The following is an 18,793-nucleotide window of genomic DNA, read 5'->3' as shown; positions in this document are numbered from 1 at the left end:
GCAAAAAGCGAAGAAAAGCCTTTTGTTTTCTGTCACATACAGTAAATCATGGTTACTAGACTAAAAATAGTCAGTCATGGAACAACAAAATGAAAAAATGGATTCTACACAAATAGATTGCCTTTATATCACTATTACATTCACCATGTATTCCTATTTTCAACACTTATTATTTAGACTGAGCAACACTGTGTCATACATAAACAATCAGCTGAACCTATTCATTGACTGAATCCAACTATTATATATACAGATCGACCTCCTGTCAATGTACAAAAGTAAAGTCAAAATATTGCTGTTTTTATTCGCTGGTAAAGTCATTTGAAGCCACAGCTACAGTCGTTACAGTAGGGTTTAGCTGGAGGAGCCCTGGTCGCCGCCTCTACACAATTACACTTTAAACTTACTGAGAAAAAGGACATAGATCCCTCGGGTCAGCTCAGTCTACTGCAGAACAGCTTTTTGTGTTGTTTTGAAGCAGACCTTCAGGTTATGTAAAGTTGAAAAACTATTCTTTAAGTGTTAGGTATGTCTCCTCTGAGGCGCTGTACTTGCACAGCTGCCAACTATAACACCTTTTAGAGAAAAAAATCTAATCTAAGCAGCTTTCAGATCATGTTAAACTTGGACATTATTTAGCATGATAAGTGCCTACTGTACTTGCAGAATCAATGTTTTTGAAACATTTTAATAAGACTATAGTCTTATTCATCTATAAGTCACACACACACACACACACACACACACACACACACACACACACACACACACACACACACACACACACACACACACACACCTGTGTCTTTGTGTGATTTTTTTTGTTTGGTGTCATCCAGGGGTGGCGTATGTGTATGTACAATTTGAAGTGTGGCGTCTGCGAATATGTTAACGCATTAACGCACATCAAACACACATGCAGGCACGACTTGTGCATGACGTCAGTGTAACCGTTATCAGTCTATGGAAATTGTAGGTGTAGTGCCAGACGTTGGTCAAATCACAGAGGTCTTTTGCCGGGTAGGGGTACACGTTTCAGGGACTTGTGTGCATGAATTTATAATGGATCCACCCCACATACACACACACACACACACACACACACACACACACACAAACACTCCTGTGGTCACACTCCTGAAGACGGTCCACCTTGGTCTAGTGATAAGAGAGAAGTTATTCTCTTCAGTTTTGAGCATTCCTTCTCTCCTGTGAGGAAGAGTCAGTCCTTTACCTCTGTCCTCCAGGGTTTGGAAATGAATAAAATGTTTAATAGTTGAAAGGGATCCGTTTTTATGAAACAGCCTAATATGCACAGGTTCTTAGGTTTTCCCCAATGGCCCGAGTCCAAAACTGATTTCAAATTACTTGAGTCTCCCTGAACAACTATATCACTTAGAGTTGTGTTATCTAATTGTTATTTCATAGAATTTTCAGACACCCACACAAACTTTATAATCACTGTTGTGGAATTTTTTCCATTACCAAAGAGTGAAAATAAAGAGTGAGAAGATCTATTCAAAAAGGAACCCCAAGATCGATCTGGTCTCAACGAACATTTATTCGAAGGCAAGATAAGCGTTCGAAGACCCCTCTCTCACACGGTGAGGAGAGAAAGAGGCCCAGAGAAAAGACAAACATGAAAACTTATACATTTCCATCACATTACACAGATCACTCCCTCCTCACGCCACATAGAGCCACTGCCCACCTGGCAGGGCACAATCTATCCCCTAGTGTGAGAAAAGAGACTACATGACTATTTACCATCTCCCAAGGCTGAGAAGGAGATGGAGTCCAGTGAGAAAGAGCCTGGGTGACTCTTCCCACATGTACAGAGTGTGAGAAACAGAATAAAGGGAACAAACTGATGGGAAACAAAACACCCAATATGCTGTGCATGTAGTATTCTAAGACATTTCAGATACCTTTCATATGACAGATTCGATGAGACCTTCGTAGTACACATGGAGTAAAATTTTACATAACATCACTCATGTCAGTGGTAGATTTCACTGATAAAAAAGAGGAACTCTCTTCACAGTCATGTCTGGTGGGCTTACATAAACAGACTTACATAAAGAATATTGCATTTGTTTACATGAAATGCAGCCAGGTCTTTGAAGATCCAAAAGTGCCTTTAGTGGAGCGTGCACTAATGAAGCATTAACAGTTTGCTGTTAAGCTCATAGTTCTGTTTGTATTTTGTCCCATCAGAGCAGAGACAGAAAGAGGACTGTCAAGAAAGCACATTATTGAAGGTACATGCAAACACATGACACATATAATGTTTTTTTTAATCACAGAATACCTTTAATATTGTTTCCCCCTGCTTCATTGTTTTAAATTAATCAACCTTTATACCGCTTTGTGTCTTTAAGGTCTAAAAGGCTCTCTACAAAGGATGCAGCTGGAGTATGTAGATGTAGTTTTTGCAAACCGTCCTGACAGCAACACTCCAATGGAGGGTAAGTCATCCAATCAGCATGTAGCTTTATACCTTCATAACTAATCAAATCAATTGTCATTTCTAATTAGAAGAAAAACCAGAGGCAAAAAATTGCTGATTTATAAAATTGAATATTTTAGCATGACATAACAGAACACAACAGGGAAGATAGTGTATGATAACTGCTAGTGTCAGAGGTCTTTGTTTTCCTGGGGTTTTTTTCATTCTCTTTTTTCCCCTCCTGTCAGGCAGGTAACACAATACCTTAAAAAAGTTGCATATTGACATGCATATTAGTCCTACATTGGTTTTTCATTAATCCCCAAAAATTTATTGCGTTCTGTTCCATTCTGCAGGTTAAGTCAATTTACAGTGGGTGCTTAGTCAATACCTAATTAATTAATGCTTGCAGCTGATCAATCAGGATTATAAATGTGAAATGAATTTGCTTTGCTTAGAATAACTTCTCTTCTTCAGTGTTGCTTTTAGCATATGTATCTTGTGCTGGTGTGAGGGCTGGACTGTGTTTGATTTACATCAGTATAGGAAAACAAATTTCATATAAATTGATTGTTCCTTTTTAAGCTCTTACCTCTTTTAAATCTCCAGCGAACACATTTCCCATTATCTGCACTCTCTGTTCTTTTCCTGTGTAATTCCAAAATGCATTTGTTCTATTGCTGATCGTTCCTGAAAACCAGCTGTACTTGCGCTGCCTCTTTTCCCCTCTAAACCCATCAGTTAATTCTTGCTGGAAATTAAGGCTCCAAAGTAGCATTTAAATGTGAGCCCAGGGTGCATGATCACAGCATGTTGCTGAAGCTGGATGGCAGGAGGGCTGGAAAAGGGATGTCGTGGAGGACACTATTAGGAACTAGAAAAGACGTAGAAATGTTTATATATGTTATTACCCTTGGCAGGATTGTATTTAGCAAGGCATCTGTGTTTTCAGGTTAATTATCAATGACAAACTTGAGAGAAAGACTTTTTAACGTCTTAGTTTCTTCTGGACCTCTTCCTCATTGCCCCTCGTATTCTGTTTTCTTGCCAAGAATGCGCAGATAAATTCAGGGATCCTGCCACAGTGAGAGATTGCGTTATAATTGGAGTGAGCTGAGGGAGATGATGAACAACCTTAACAAGAGTCCTAATCTGAGTTTTTGTTGGCCCTGACTGCTGTTGTGCGCTGTGTGGTCTAAGTGCTTTATTAAAAATGCAGCAGCTTGAATGTGATCAGGATGGCTGGAGAATGTGAGGTTGTTAGTTTATTCATTGAACATTTGTGACAAAAAGAAGTTATTTTGGTGCTCTCAAGGCCACAGCTTTTCTCAGGTTCAGCTTTTATTTTCTGTTAAGTATATTCTTATACATTTTTTTCACTTCTGAATGACTTGACACTTTTATCTTTTTGTTCTCGTTCCATTATTCCTTTCCGTTCGACTGCATTCTGGGTTTCATCCATCTCCCTGTCCTTGGATTAATCTTTTCATGAGGCTCAGCAATTGTTGATTCAGAACATGCTACCACCTCTGAAAAAGTCACTTCAACCTTGTGCTTGGTGGTATTTGTGTTCAACTTTTCTGTACAAAAAAGAATCTTATGTGCCAACACTATTTAAATGCTCGAGTGAGTTAGGATTCGTTTTGTGGTCTGTTCAAACACTTTACACTCTTTTGTAATTGGATACTCTATTCTTAGTTGGACTGTCGACCCTCAGTGACATTTTTTTCTTTTTAAAATGCTGAAGGACAAATTGAATTAGCTGAGCCAGCTAACTGCTAACTTGGCACATGTGTTTCTTTACAGAAATTGTTCGTGCCATGACTTATGTGATCAACCAGGGTATGGCTATGTACTGGGGCACGTCTAGGTGGACAGCTATGGAGATCATGGTAAACAGCAAGAAGCTTTTGGTGTTATTTCTGCAATATAGAATGTATATTTTCTTGTGATAAACAGGTTTTTCAAGTAAAGTACAAAAGTAAAAAAATTACTGAACATATTAAACTGAAACACTGAGTTGCTAATTAAACTCTACTGTAATTAGTTTTTAACTACTCCTACTGTTAAGGACCAGAAAGTGTCCATTTTAATTTTACCTTATATTAACATGTTACACTTGCCTCCGCTCAGTTGGGAGAAATCACTTAATTATTTGTGGGCAATAAAGTTTCATGCTGTTTTGGCAGATTCGTTTTCATATCCAACTGATTTCAATAACAGATGGTAGCCTCTTTGCAATACTGAAAATCAGACAGTAACACTTTATTTGACCTGATAAACCAATGAGCCATAGAATGACCCCATCCATAAACTAACTACGAAATGCAGCACAGACTTCAATATGTTAATTGATTAAAGCAGCTATTTTATTTCCAGGTCTCAGTCACATGCATGTAAAGGAGAAATAAAGTGGACAAGGAAAGAAAAAAAAAACTGGATTGTGTGAAAGCTTAAAGAAAAAACACGTTTGCAGGAAGTGTTCCCATAGAGGCACAACAGCTTCCCCCAGCCTTGCTTCCTCTTCTTGTCAGAAATAATCTTCCTCCTGTTTCACATCCACTACAGTAATAAATGTACAGTGTGTGAAGCCACACTAGAGTTAAGTAGGGAACATATGCCTCAAGTGATATCAAGACCGAACAGCAATTCTCTCCTCTCGCCTCTCTCGCTCTTGTGTCTTTATCACTTTCCCTTCACCCTGTTAGCGCAACGTGATGTGTTGACATCCTCTCTGTGTGATCACGGGGAAAGCAAGCAGATAGCTATGTAGAACACAAGCCCAGATGAAAGCTAGTAATTTAGATAGCATCAATAATGAAGGGGGGTAAATACAGCTTCTCTGAGTATGTGACAAGGCAGCAGTATAGTAGTCACACACACGCACACATGTTGCAAATGAAAACAGGCTCCAGGGTTGCAGCACAAAAGAGCAACATGTAATTTGTAAATTGAGCGATGACACTAACATTATCCCCATGTTACATGGATTAAGTTACTCCCTCAATATCTCTCTCATCCGTACATGTGTTCACTCAGCATGCAACCTTTAAAATAAAAGAGAGAGGAAATGTTTAAAGGTGCTACACACCCAACATGTTACAGCAGAACCAGCACATGTGTGCCAGCGCACGCTTGTCTTTCCTCTTCTTGAAGGGCATTCAGTAATCCAGATAAGAAAGTATATGATGAAATTAGAATATGACGCCCCGGAGGGTTTTGTTATGGAATATTGATTAAGAGACTTACTTTGAGCCCTGTATTTGAATTTCTACCACAGCTCACAGAAGCTGTGGTAGAAATTCCTCCTGCCCTCATCATCTCCTCTCTGAGTTGCTCCAGTTGCTACATTGACTCCTTGCTTTCTGTTCTACCCTCAGCTAGTCTTCTCTCAATAATTTTTTTTCTCTTATTCTACGAACAATGAAATGTGAAGCATTGCAATTATTATTCCTTTCGCCCTTTTTTTTAATGTTTTCTTTCTTTTATCTCCAGGAGGCGTATTCGGTGGCAAGACAGTTTAATCTAATCCCTCCAGTGTGTGAGCAGGCAGAGTATCATCTCTTCCAGAGAGAGAAAGTAGAAGTGCAACTGCCTGAACTCTACCACAAGATAGGCAAGTATTCTGTCTATTAGTTGAGTTTTTCTCCCTGGAAAAACATCCATAGTGAGAACATACTAGCACTAAGTGATTCACAAAATAAATCAGTAAAATAACGGTACGCATAACAGATGCAAACTCTATCATTCTCTGTTGCTCATTTCCTGTAGGTTTAAAGGAAGAGTTTTATTCTCAGAAATTTTCACTTTCTCTGCTTTCACACCATCTTCTCACACGTCTTCAGCGCATCTTAATAAAACTCCTCTATTCAACTCTTGATTGTCTCTTTGGTAACAGGTGTTGGGGCAATGACGTGGTCACCGCTGGCATGCGGAATCATTACAGGGAAATATGAAAATGGCATTCCCGAATCTTCCAGGGCCTCTATAAAGGTATAATAGCTTACTTCACTTTTTATAAAGAATCTTTGGTTTCCTGAAGCCTTTGTGCAATTCTTCTACCAGGTATAAGTATTATTTAAAGGTTTGATTTAGCAGACAGTATCAGAATAAACAGTTTTTTGTCATCTGGTAGGTCCAAACATGCGGTGGGAACCCTCTAATGGGTCCTGTGATATAAGGATATATTGAAACGGCAAAAGATCACTGCAGACGTCTCAAGATTATCTTCCTCAATGCATTAATTAATAAGGACATGTGTGGGAATATGATCTTTTTACCAGAGCAGTATGTAGCGGTAAAATTGGTACAGCGGTCCAAATGTAGTACATTGAAGAGAATTTGCTTTGTCTCCTGTTCCCTCCTCCTTAAAGAGTTGATATGCACGCAGCTTGCCATGTCGCGGACACAGCACTGCATCTTGACACCTATCTGTGTTCTAATCTCTCTGTGTTTTAAAAGCACCTCTTACACACAGTATATCCATAGTTTAACCACGTCGTCGTGCAGCTTATTAGAAAAATATTTCAACACAGCAGGTCTCCTCAATGTCTGATGATGTAGTAAGGTCAAGATTTAATTCAGTAGCTATTTTATATATTGGTCCTTTAATATCAAATTTGGAGCCAGAGCCATGCAGAAAAATGATTAGCATAGTTTAGCATAAAGACTTCATGGTAACGCGATATGAAACATGCCTGAAGTGCTCAAAGTCCATCATGACTCACAGCCTCAAGCTCTTAACTGTCCTTTACTATTCTCTCATTTATCAGTTCCTTTCTTTACCTCCTTCCTTTTTCTCTCTTATTGAATACTTCCACATGTCCCTGCCCCACTTTTATCTATCTCTACTTTTTGTTGATTATTTTTCGCATCTATTTCCTTATAGTCTTCTATTCCCTAAGTCATTCAATCTCCATCTCCTTCTCTCTCTCCAAACAGTCGTATCAGTGGCTGAAGGAGAAAATAGTAAGTGAGGACGGGAGGAAGCAACAAGCCAAACTGAAGGAGCTGCATCACATTGCAGAGAAGCTAGGCTGTACTCTACCTCAGCTGGCTGTGGGTAAGACTTCCTGTATCTTCGAAGAAGGAATGCTGTGAAAACAGCTTCAAACAGGGCTTCAAAAACAGAGATGCTTCAAGCCAACAAACAGAAAGCTTGTAAATGCAAGACCAAACTCAGACTATCCCACACAATGCCTGTGTTTGCTTTTTGTTTGTCTTGTTGGTTGAATCTTCCCTCCAGCTTTTTAAGATAACACACTTTGTCTCCACAATATTGTTTGTTAAAGGATAAAATCACTGAGCTGCCTGGAAGGTACAAGTAAACACATCAAATTATTTAAAATGTTACTTTCTACCTTGGAAATTTGGCTGTCAGAAATGTAATGTTAATCATTTATAGAACATGGTCTAAAGAAAATGATCATCTACAGTTTCATTGATGATTACATGGATTAAAGAAGAGAACGTTTAGGATGAGACTTCATTTTGTGGTCTGTTTTGTGACAAGCAGAGCGCCATCAAGTGGGCACAATGTGAACATCAACCTCTTGTTTTTGTTTTGTTCCAGCATGGTGTCTAAGAAATGAAGGAGTTAGTTCAGTTCTTCTCGGGACGTCTAACCCTGAACAGCTCACAGAGAACCTCGGGGCCATCCAGGTGGGAACATGAAGGAACAGACATTGCGCTTGCACTCAGATTTACAGTATCCCCAGCTTTTTTTTAGTTTTTTTCTTCAATTTCTTGATATCTGAGTCTCTCTACATTGCATTACTTTACTTGTTTGTCTTCTTGCTCCACTGTATGTCTTACCTTCCAGTTGCAGTTAATTTTCAATTTAGCGCTTTCTTTTTTTGCCCAGGTTCTTCCGAAGATGACGTCTCATGTGGTGACTGAAATAGACCACATCTTGGGTAACAGACCATACAGTAAGAAGGACTACCGCTCTTAGACCAGGTTGGTTGACAAGGGAGAAGTCAGCCTTCTTACCCAGCTACTTAACCATACCACTACCATGGACCTGTGGTCCAATCTTTAAAGTCCATGGTTCTGTTCTTGGGCCTGACTCAGTTCCAGCCCACTGGGTCAACCAGCCTTGCTAATCCCAGCCTTGCATACTGAAACCTTGTCTCAGTTCTTTAGCTCTACCAGGTTCATCTCAGGTTCAGTCCAGCCCAGCCAAGAGGTGCTCATCAAGCTCAGCTTTTTGCAGCCTCTAAACAACTTAAACTCAAACAAATGTTCATTGAAGTGAATGAAAAGTACTAGTCCATCGAAATATAACTATGCAGAGCTTCTTTCCATGGGTTACAGCTTAGATCCAGTCACCATGTAGAGTGCTACAGCTTAATTCAACTTCCTCCATGGGCCTCATTAACAAATGTAAGGAATTTGATTCATAGTTTTTAATACAATTTAACCTAATTGTATAATACAGTTTGAGCAGCACAGCATGATAAGCACTGTAGATGTATTTAAGAAGTAAAAGTTCCTTGCTCAAGGGCACCTGCTAGTAGTTGACGAGTGAGACAGTTTATTTATTTATTCACATTTCCCATTTATATTCAGTGACTCAGGCAGCCAACTCTCTAGCGTCAAACTCTAATGTGTACACTTCCAATCATTAGTAATTTCATTGGAGCACAAAGTTCACACTGAGCACATTTAATTTATCCAGGAGATTTTCTGAATCACAGCATATTAAATCAGTGGTTATCACTTCGATTTAAAGTAAGATGTACCTCTGGAAATTTGACATTTAGAAGCTTCGGTTTCAGGAACATCAGTTGTCAGTCAGCCAGTGCTTTCATTAAAATTTGCTATGCAGTGCCACTTATAAAATTACAAGATGAACTCAATACTCCATGTTAGGCTAAGTAATGACACTTTGACCTGCTCTACGCTGCAATGAATGAAGCCTCAACAAGCCAGTTTCCTGTTAGCTTGAATAACTTCCAACCAGACATAATCCATCCCCTATAGTATAGCACAGAGTAGTACTGAGTAGAGAATAAAGGCTGCAAGTATATTAACCAATAGATGCATGTATACCCAGCTATAGTGTGCCTCTCTTTTCATTTTTTTACAAAGTGTAAGAATACACATTGACAGAAGTTTGAACTAATAACTGCAAGCTTGGCTGAAGAACATTAGTTTCAGTAGGATATGGACTCGCTGTCTGGGGAAAGATTGAAGCATGTCGCCCCCATGTGCTCTATCTGAGGAACTGCTGCTCTGCTTCACTAGATTGCACAAGAGGAATAATACTTTGAAGACTACTTTTATGTTTGTGTCTTTTTCTGCCTGTGAACTGAACGTGCATGGCTCATTTCCTCAATGAACCTTGCAGAAAAGGACTTCAGCATATAAAAAATAGAATGAACGACCTAATCGCTGGTTATGGCTAAAACTGCAGAATTGCTTGTTAATGGCACACATTTTGGTTGTGGCAAAGATTACAGTATTTATTTTAGAGTAGTTGATATGAAGTTTATTTTGACATTTTCAGATATTGTTCTTGTTTGAAAATAGGTTGGGATGATACATGTACATAAAATGTTAAAGCCTACCTTGTAACATAAAACAATGAAGAAGCCTCTCTTGCATATGATGACTTCACTGTAGTGTATGCCTACTATACAAATAAGATGTAAATAGACCTATTTTGTTGTTTCTCTGCAGACACTCTTTATCCCATTCTTCTCTGGTCTGAGTTCTTATTGTCACAGGATGCAAATCTGGCTCTTGAAAGAAGATGATATGGAAATACATATTAATAAGGGTCTGTTTTGTTAAATGTGAAGTCAGACTACGTTATCTGTTTGAATAGTGTTATTAATTGAAATAACAGTCTTCTGTACTAAACAAGCTTTTGTTCATCTTTAAAACTGTCATGATATGTATTCTCCAACAAGGCGTCTCAGCTCTTGGAGATAATAGCTGTTACCTTTGTGTGTTGTTCTTCTTGTTCTTCTTTATCTGGAAAACAAGCCATCACAGAGATCAGCAGAAAGAGATGGCCAAGGTCCAGTTTAGTCACTGTCCCACCGTTGGGGTGTTTGGTGGCTTGGTGCACAAACATCCTCCAGATTTTATTTAAAGGGATATTCAATGTAATTAGACTTTTGCCACGAAGACAACAAATATTACAATTTAGCATGAGTAAGTTTGGCTCATGGTTCATTTTAAGAGGACGAGCCTTGAATAATGAATAAAGTTCCTCAGGAGTGTTTACATCACCTCAATTTAGTCACCTTTAAAATAAAATCCATTCCCCAACTAAACGATCTACAAAAAAATGTATTCATCAGACAATATACCAATTAAAATATATATACATATTTTATTAAATTACTTTATTTTTTAAATTGCCCCCTGGGGACAAATCTTTTTTTTTAGACAATATGTGAACCTTTTATCAAATAGTGGTTGGCAAACAAACTCAGGATTATTTCCTTAAAGTATGTTTCCTTCCCAAGCCAAATCATTTCTTTTACCCAAAGTTAACTACTGTGGTATTTACATGTAGTGTGAGTTGGTGCACAAGTCAACATGTTATATCCATCACTTTGACTATACAGTGACTGTTGGCCAGCCGATGTGTGTGGAGACTGTTCCACTCGACAGAGTGCCTTGACTTGAGTCCCGTTACAGGAAAAACATTCAGGGATGTCTCTCATTCTTTCATGAGTTGATCAATTGTCTTTGGAAACTGGTCTACGTACAAAGTGAGAATAAAGCAAGATGTACGCAGATTCTTATATTACCACAACGCCTACCTACAGTATGTGATCTGTGACATCAAAAAACATGTGATGCCCTCACAGTACATATTGTGTAAAGTCACATTTGGGAAACTAATTCAAAATGAAGTAGGAAGTTTATCAACTAAATTCTAACCTACAACTTGTAGTGGATACCTTTGTTTTATCTTGGCCTTTACTTGGACTATTTCCACAAACTGCACTTCAGTCAGAGTTGTGTGTTTTATCTCTGATGCAGCATTAAACACATTTACATCTTCCTCAACCTTTTTCCCTAATTTACCAGACTTTAAAGACTGCAGAACTTTACCAGTTCTGCAGTCTTTAAAATAAATTCTCACTCATTTATTGTAGAGGTAAAGCAATGTAGTTAAGTAATTTAATACATTCATACAGGGAGAACTGTCAGAAATCAGTCCCAACTTTTCCAGAGAATCATTGAAATTTGCAATAAATGCACACAGAAACGGACGTAAGGAAGTTCGACTGATTGGGATGACATTGCGGTAATGGAATATCCAACATTAACTTTGACTAAGGTTGTGTGTTCTAGTGTGGAGTCAACCTACATTCAATCTGAAAACTTAAGCATAACCTGTTCTACAAATCAGCGTTGTTTTCACGTCGATGAAGGTGTTTTTAAGTGACATACAAACCATCTGTTTGGTTTCTCTCCTGAAGTGTTTTCTCTGTACATAGACTATAAGAAAGTGTGATTACAAATAAATGCATTGCCAACTGAACCATCTGCTTTATTTGTTGTGTGTCACAGGTTTAAAGTCGTTAAAGCTGATAGAGTGTAGATAATACAGAGAGAAACTTACCAAATGACTCAAAGTCTTATTTTACAACGGATCTGAAGCAGACACAGAGGAAAAGGATACCTGGTTGCTTTTATTTGTTAGAAAAAAAACAGAAGACAGACCTGGAGTAACACACTCCAGACATTCGACTCATGAATTTCATGAAGCTGAAATGTAATTCCATCCCCCCCTCTCAAACCCCTTCCCTCACTTCAGTGAAAATCATTTTAGCATACGCCAATCTTTGACCCACTCCCTCACCTTCCACCCAGTCCCACCCCTTATCCCTCAAGCTTTTCTTGATCTTCTACTTGGAGCCGGTGGACAGCAGAGCGATGAGTCCTGAGGAAGCACTGATGGACAGAATGTAGTTCCTGGAAAGACGGAGTTAAGGACAAAACATGCATCGGCAGAACACTTAATTAAAATGCTATTAAATGTACCCTGCTCAAGCATCACATTAACCATGTAAAATGACAGATGCAATATTTATTATTTTGTAAAAAGGATACACGCTGGGGTTGAAGTTCTTGAGCAAGAAAAAGGACGCAACGATGACTAGGACCAAGAAGAGAGTGTTGTTATAGAAAATGGAGAAGGTGGTGGCCTCGTAGTCTGCAACCTCATTCTTCTTCCACAGGATCCTAGGCAAAAAACAAAACAAAAAAAACATCAATCACTTTCTCTGAAACATACAAATTGGAAAACTTTAGGTCAATTTAAATTAATGAAATTCTGATTTATGGTCCATGAATACATTTTACAACATTACACAAACTGTTTCCTGAGTGATGGGACTGAACAATGACAATTTTATGGGCACTTTATCTTCCGTTTCCAATGCATGTTTATATGATCCAAGTGGTATTCTTGTCCCTGAGGTTAATATGGCAGTATCTGTTTAATGTTGTACAACCTAAAGTAGGTTTGACTGAAGTCCAGGTCAGTGACATAACCATTGGCCGTCGTGGTGAGGTTTTTTTTACCGTAACATAACTGTTATACCATACAAGTTAAAATACCATCTATGCAAATCTCCAGGACAGCAGTGTATTGAGGCACAGCTTGGTCTCACCTTTCATCTTTCTCCTTGCGTGACATCTTGCGGTTGTCTGCCTCAGACAACTTCCTGGTTACCTCCTTAGAAACTGCATCCTCACGTTTCTGGGCAACTCTTGATGATGAGGAGAGAAAGGTCAGAAATAAACAAATGTCCCCTACTCCTTTATTTTCAAGCTGTACCTTGTGTGCCAGGTGCAATATAAAACAAATGTAGTGCAATAGTAGTTTGCCAAATAAAGTATTCAAACAACAATGTATCTATCAGCAGTAAAATAGTACAATCAAATGTGCGTATGTATAATCTGAGAATAACTGTCAGTCTGATTGAAATTAAAGGTGTGTTGTGGATGTGTCCTTCTTACTTGTGTTTGAGAACAAACTTGACATTCTTGTAGGCAAAAGCCACCAGGTAGGTGCTGACGAGAGTCATAACACCATACAATACTGCAGACTGCACAAGGTCCATGTGCCAAATCCTCCAAAAGAGCCCTACAAAGACAAAATCAATCATCAAGTCAGGAAACGTAGGATTGGTTATACAAGCGTCTCTGGTATTTAGAAAAGCGCTATACAAAACAAATACATTGTTATTATCATTATACTACACATGTTTTGCACCAGGTGAAACATTGTAAAGGGGTATTTCGTGTTTTATGTTTCTATATTCAATGAAAAGCCACACAAACTTAAAGTTCCTAACCATGCTTTAATATCATTATCCTAACATTTTACTGTAATGTAATGTTACTTTAAGTGAACTTAAACATGAGCCACATGTGTGTTACTAATGCAAGGTGTTCATGTTATCAAAGCTCATTCAGGGACGTCTTAATAGCAACGTAGTTCAACATTATTTTTCTATATTCCTCTTCAGTGTATCAGTCTTAGATCGTTAGCTAACAGCAGCTAGCTGCTCCAGTCTCTGATACTCACAGATGGGGATAGCAGAAACGATGAGTGCATTTCCGTAAAACAAAGCGGTGGACTTCGCTGAAAGATTTCTGCTGAAGTCCTGGAGCAGAAGGTCTTCTTCTGACTGCTGCTTGTTGCTGCCTTTAGGAGCCATGTCTGAGAAATGCCCGGTCTGTGTGCTGTTCAGCTCTGGACACAAGAAGACTGACACGTCGGTGTACGAGGAGAAGAGGGACGCGTCAGCATTAACCCGGAAATACGAGGACTACCTTCTTCTTCGTTTAGACAATACTGGAGGTACCACAGCACTTTGCTGCCCCCTGTATGAACACAAAGGCAGTACATCTGTTGCCACATATGAAGACGTGTTCGTGTCACTAATGGGTCGTTTAAAAAAGGAGTCAACATTTCCTCGCTCTCTTCTGTTGTTTTGAACTTTTTATTTAGCTCTGTAATTTCTTAAACTACTGTCAAACATTTGAAATAATGTCGTTTTATTTCTTATCTTCCCTTTAGTACTTCTTAAAATTGAATAAACGTTTTTTATGAACTCAAGCTGAGAAAAAAATAATAATAAAATGCCATTGCCAAAGTTAGTTTTTGATCTGCCATCACAAAATGTGGTTGTTTGTATACTTTTTCTGGAAATACAGGAATCTTTATACCTTCTGCTGTGTGTCCTATTTCTCAAAACTTCCTTTTATTTTTCATCTCCTCGTCTTTGGTAACTCCATTTAAAATATTTTAAACACTGCAAAATGTAGACAACAAAATAATAGTGTTTTTGTGACCAAGGGAAAGCGGTCAAAACCTTTGAATGAAACTACCGCAAGACATTTCGGAGCTTATGTACTTGTAGCAATTACATAATGCCCACTAGAGGTCAACATCCACATGTCTGAGCATGTTAGTTGAGGTTTTCAGCTGATACACATTTCCTAAGAGACTGGCATTGAGTGCAACATGAGCTCTGCAGGTATATCACAGAGATTACAGAAAATTAAGGACACTAAGGTCATGTCCTCATGGTAGATACAGCTCTATTAGTGCCAGAGAAAACATAGCCTATAATTGTATTGTTTTTGGAACTATACAGAGCAGTTACGATAAAAGAGATGCACAAGTAAATGTCTCTTCCTTAAATGCCTACCTGACTGCTGTAGAACTCCTGCTTTGAAGTGCACATAGTCAAGATCTTATTCAAAACGCCCTACAAAAACATCTATATCTGACAAACATGCACAAGTGTGCATGAGTGTGACCATGCACTTGTAGATGGAGGATGAGCATCAGCAAAGGTCCCTTCTCTTTCTTATCTCAACACACGCCTGCTGCTGAAGACATTTAAGGGCCATGGAAAAAAAAAAACCAGACAGATATTTTGCCTGCTGCTGCCATTGCTGCCATCGCAGTACTTAACCCCCTGCTGAGCTGCTCTCTTTTTTCCTCTGTGTTTGCAGGAGAAAGCAGCATGTGCGTGTGACTGAGCAGAGTGCATGGGTTTGTGTTTGTGTGAGTGAGAGTTAGAATTCAATGCATCCAGGCAGGTTTGCGTGATGTCCCTGTCTTTTAAATGGGGATAGAGTCTAGAGATTAATCGTGCACTTCAGGGGTGCAGGAACGAAGCAAAGAGGAAGATGGTGAGGGATGAGGTGATGCTGAACGGCCTGCCAACACAATGCCAGGCAAGGCTGGTAATCTCTCTCTCGCTCACTCTCTCCCTGTATTATGTGTGAGTGCATATGATTGTGCCAGATTACTTTGGCTTTGGTGATACCACCAACCTAACCACAGGGACTAACACACACACTGAACAGCCACAGCTAACAGGGAATAAAGGGAAAACACACACACTTACACACAGGGCAGCGTGCCTGGCAGCGCTGGTATGTTTTAACTCACTATGATCGCACCCTGAGGAATATTTATGACAGATCACCTATCAAAGTGACAAATTCTTTCTGAGTTATCTCCTCTCATTTGCCGAAAGCGAAGCCCCAGGAGCCCACATCTCTTACATCTGCATGCTACTACACTGTTTGTGTGTGTGTGTGTGTGTGTGTGTGTGGAATAATATTGTGTAAAAATAGCGATAGTGTGCCATCAGATATTCAAGGCTAAGAGATAAACACAAGTCTCTAGCGTCAACAATTTTTTTTCCAGTTGACTTTTGATTTATAGGAACACAACACCTGCAGTTTCACAAACTCACACAAACACAAGCACAGGATTGCAAGGATCATGTAAAATAAACAAGAATCTTAACTAGTTAGAGTTGAGTACATTTTCAATCAGTCAAGGCTTTTTAAGTCAAGTTACAGTCAAGTTACTTTTAAAAACATCTAAAACATGCAAAGAGAGCTAACTTCTGAAAAAGAATTCATAAACGTAAAGAGAATGACTGAACAGGCAGGTAGTCACACATCTACTGGCTTCTAATGGTTAAAAAAGCACACACGTGTTTGTAAATCTTTAATAGCCACTGGAGTTCTGAATTTAGAGAGAGTTTAAAGTGTTTTTCCTTTTTCACATAAAAATAATAATTAATAATAATAATTTTAAAAACACTACCAGTATTTATGTTCCAAGTTATCAAATCTTTCTACATGACAAAGAATATGTAATAGTTTATCCAAGAGAAATAAAATAACCTACATATAGCATGAAACAAATACATTGCATTTCCTTTGGTTTACTTTTATTCACAAATAAAACGATCAATTTTAAGTTTAGTCCTGTACAGGCATATGCCGTTACCTGCACCCTGATATTCATTCTTGTATCTTTGCGGGGCCTTTAACAAAAAGCAAGTTCCTTCCTGTTTGACAAGTATGCTTGTTAGCCCACATGCTCAAATAGGCTTGCTAAATAGCTGGACGAGATCACCAATGTACCACTGCCTTCAGATGACTTTAGTGTGCCACATTAAGGTGTGACTTTGTACAAATTCAACTAATAGGTAGTTACTGAATTCTTGACATATCTTGCTGAACCTCAAGAGAAGGCATCATTAACATTTAAGCAGGGGCTTTATTGGATCCAAAAGTTTTCACCCAAGAATGGTAAAAAGATGCTTATTTGGGTCTGAATATTCTCGTTGTACATATCAAAACACCACATATTTTTAACCTTTCACCTGCCTCAGAAGAAAAGAGAAAGGTATCACTAAATGTCAGTGTACACAAAGTGTAGAAGTTAGGTTTTATTTTGGTAATGAGCGTGTTTTCTTAAACCTCTAGGCTGACTTAAAGATTTAACCTCTTTTTGATCGTCAAACCTTAATTTTACACAGGTCTTATGTTTATTTCTCTTTGACAGTGCTGGCTTTGTGTTTGTGTGCTCTCATAAGATCTTGGTATTCGGACTGTGCTGATGGCCCTCAGTAAAAGACATGGCTTTGAGATCATTTGAGCATGTTGGCAGCCGTTGGGATCAGGTCAACATTATTTTTTGTTGTTAGACAATCATTACTTAAGAAGCTCATGCCACCTTTTGAGACTTCAGATTATATTACACTAAAAACGAATGTGAAACTGAAGTCCCATGTTGTTGTGGGAAATGAATGATTGAGGGACAGGACGAACACTGTAGGCAACTGAATAGGGCATGCAACATTTAAAGATTTTAAGAATCGTGTGATATCTCCTCTGTCATACTGCTTTGGGATTATATTCACTCTTAAACCTGCACAAAATCCACCGCTCTACTCTACCCATTGTGTTTTTCTATTTCACAGACATTAGCTCAAATGGCTGCGTGTGCTTCCCCTCTCCTCTCCTATCTCCTTCATGTGCTGTGATTTATGCTGCCCCTTGGGCTCAAAGGCATGGGGGAGAATGTGATGGTAGAGTTGGTGGGTGGAGGCGAGGGCTTGAGGTCCCTCTGAGAGATGAAGGAAGGAGTTAAATATTTGTCTTTTCAAAGGATGCCAAACATGTGTTTACACTTTCTGCCCACTTTCACCATAAATAGTTTCCTCAGCCTCAGGGTTTTGTACTTTCACGTGAACCTATAGGCAAACATATGGCGGTGTGTACGTTTGTGTTTACCTGTGTCAGAGGGCTATAGATCAATTCATAGGGAGAGAGAGGGAGAGACCTTGGGGACCAAATTTAATCTTTGATTCTTACCTGATTTTTTTTACCTGAAGTGAATCTCTCCCTATGGTAGATTCATTAGCTTGTTTTGACAGAAACATAAAACGTCTTTGTTCCTTCTGTGTGTATTTTGTCTTTAATGTTTGTATATTCCAACTGATGATGTCAAAAAGAATGGTGGTTGAGTCAGGCCGTAGGCGTGGAGGTGTAGCTGCAGTCAAATAGACATTATTTATCAGGTCAGCAAGACCCGGGCTTTGAGATTCACAACTATTCGGACTGCGATGACACATGCTCAGTTTCCCCTGGCAGAGTTATGGTGACCCTTCAGGCAGAGCTCGGTCCCAAAACAAACCCTCATGTGGTTCTATCCCTCCATCTAATGAAGCCTAGATTTCACAGTGTACTCCGAGAGAAACAAAGAGATAAGATTGTGCTGCTTTATTTTAGTGTGTGGACAAAGACTGAGTGCATCATGGCCTGCTGCTTATCTGTAAGGCTTTTTGTCTTCAATGAATTATGTGGGAATTTGCATCATAAAACAAATATAATCAAGGGAATACTGTACACAGCATTGCAAGTGTGTGCATACATGTGTGTGTGTCTTTGCGTGTGTGTGGGTGTGTGTGTGTGTGTGTACAACCAATGTGCAAAGACATGAAGGCTAACCTGCTGCCAACTTGGCTTGTCTCAGCAGCAGAGAGG

General features: G+C 39.0%; 2 protein-coding genes across 3 annotated transcripts in view; one reads left to right on the top strand and one right to left on the bottom strand.

The window, feature by feature from the left end:
• Positions 1-11,953, top strand: part of kcnab1a (potassium voltage-gated channel subfamily A regulatory beta subunit 1a) — a gene marked incomplete at its 5' end in the record, with an annotated part of 89,353 nt that extends 77,400 nt beyond the window's left edge. For both annotated transcript variants that reach the window (XM_079354666.1, XM_079354667.1), the window contains 8 exons: positions 2,218-2,261; positions 2,382-2,468; positions 4,256-4,341; positions 5,945-6,065; positions 6,348-6,442; positions 7,391-7,511; positions 8,022-8,110; positions 8,313-11,953. In XM_079354666.1, the coding sequence (XP_079210792.1) occupies positions 2,218-2,261; positions 2,382-2,468; positions 4,256-4,341; positions 5,945-6,065; positions 6,348-6,442; positions 7,391-7,511; positions 8,022-8,110; positions 8,313-8,402 (733 nt within the window). In that variant the 3' untranslated portion in view covers positions 8,403-11,953. The remainder of the gene's footprint in view (positions 1-2,217; positions 2,262-2,381; positions 2,469-4,255; positions 4,342-5,944; positions 6,066-6,347; positions 6,443-7,390; positions 7,512-8,021; positions 8,111-8,312) is intronic.
• A 134-nt stretch (positions 11,954-12,087) lies between these two features.
• ssr3 (signal sequence receptor, gamma) lies at positions 12,088-14,268 on the bottom strand. The gene is made up of 5 exons (XM_079354668.1): positions 14,013-14,268; positions 13,442-13,568; positions 13,093-13,191; positions 12,530-12,661; positions 12,088-12,391 (listed from the first exon to the last, which is right to left on the bottom strand). The coding sequence occupies exons 1-5, from the start codon at positions 14,143-14,145 to the stop codon at positions 12,325-12,327; spliced, it is 558 nt and encodes a 185-aa protein (XP_079210794.1). The 5' UTR covers positions 14,146-14,268; the 3' UTR covers positions 12,088-12,324.
• Between the last annotated feature and the right edge of the window lie 4,525 nt (positions 14,269-18,793).

Source organism: Symphodus melops (genome assembly GCF_947650265.1).
Source record: "Symphodus melops genome assembly, chromosome: 10".
Classification (NCBI taxonomy): domain Eukaryota; kingdom Metazoa; phylum Chordata; class Actinopteri; order Labriformes; family Labridae; genus Symphodus; species Symphodus melops.
This window is presented reverse-complemented; position numbering and strand designations above follow the sequence as displayed.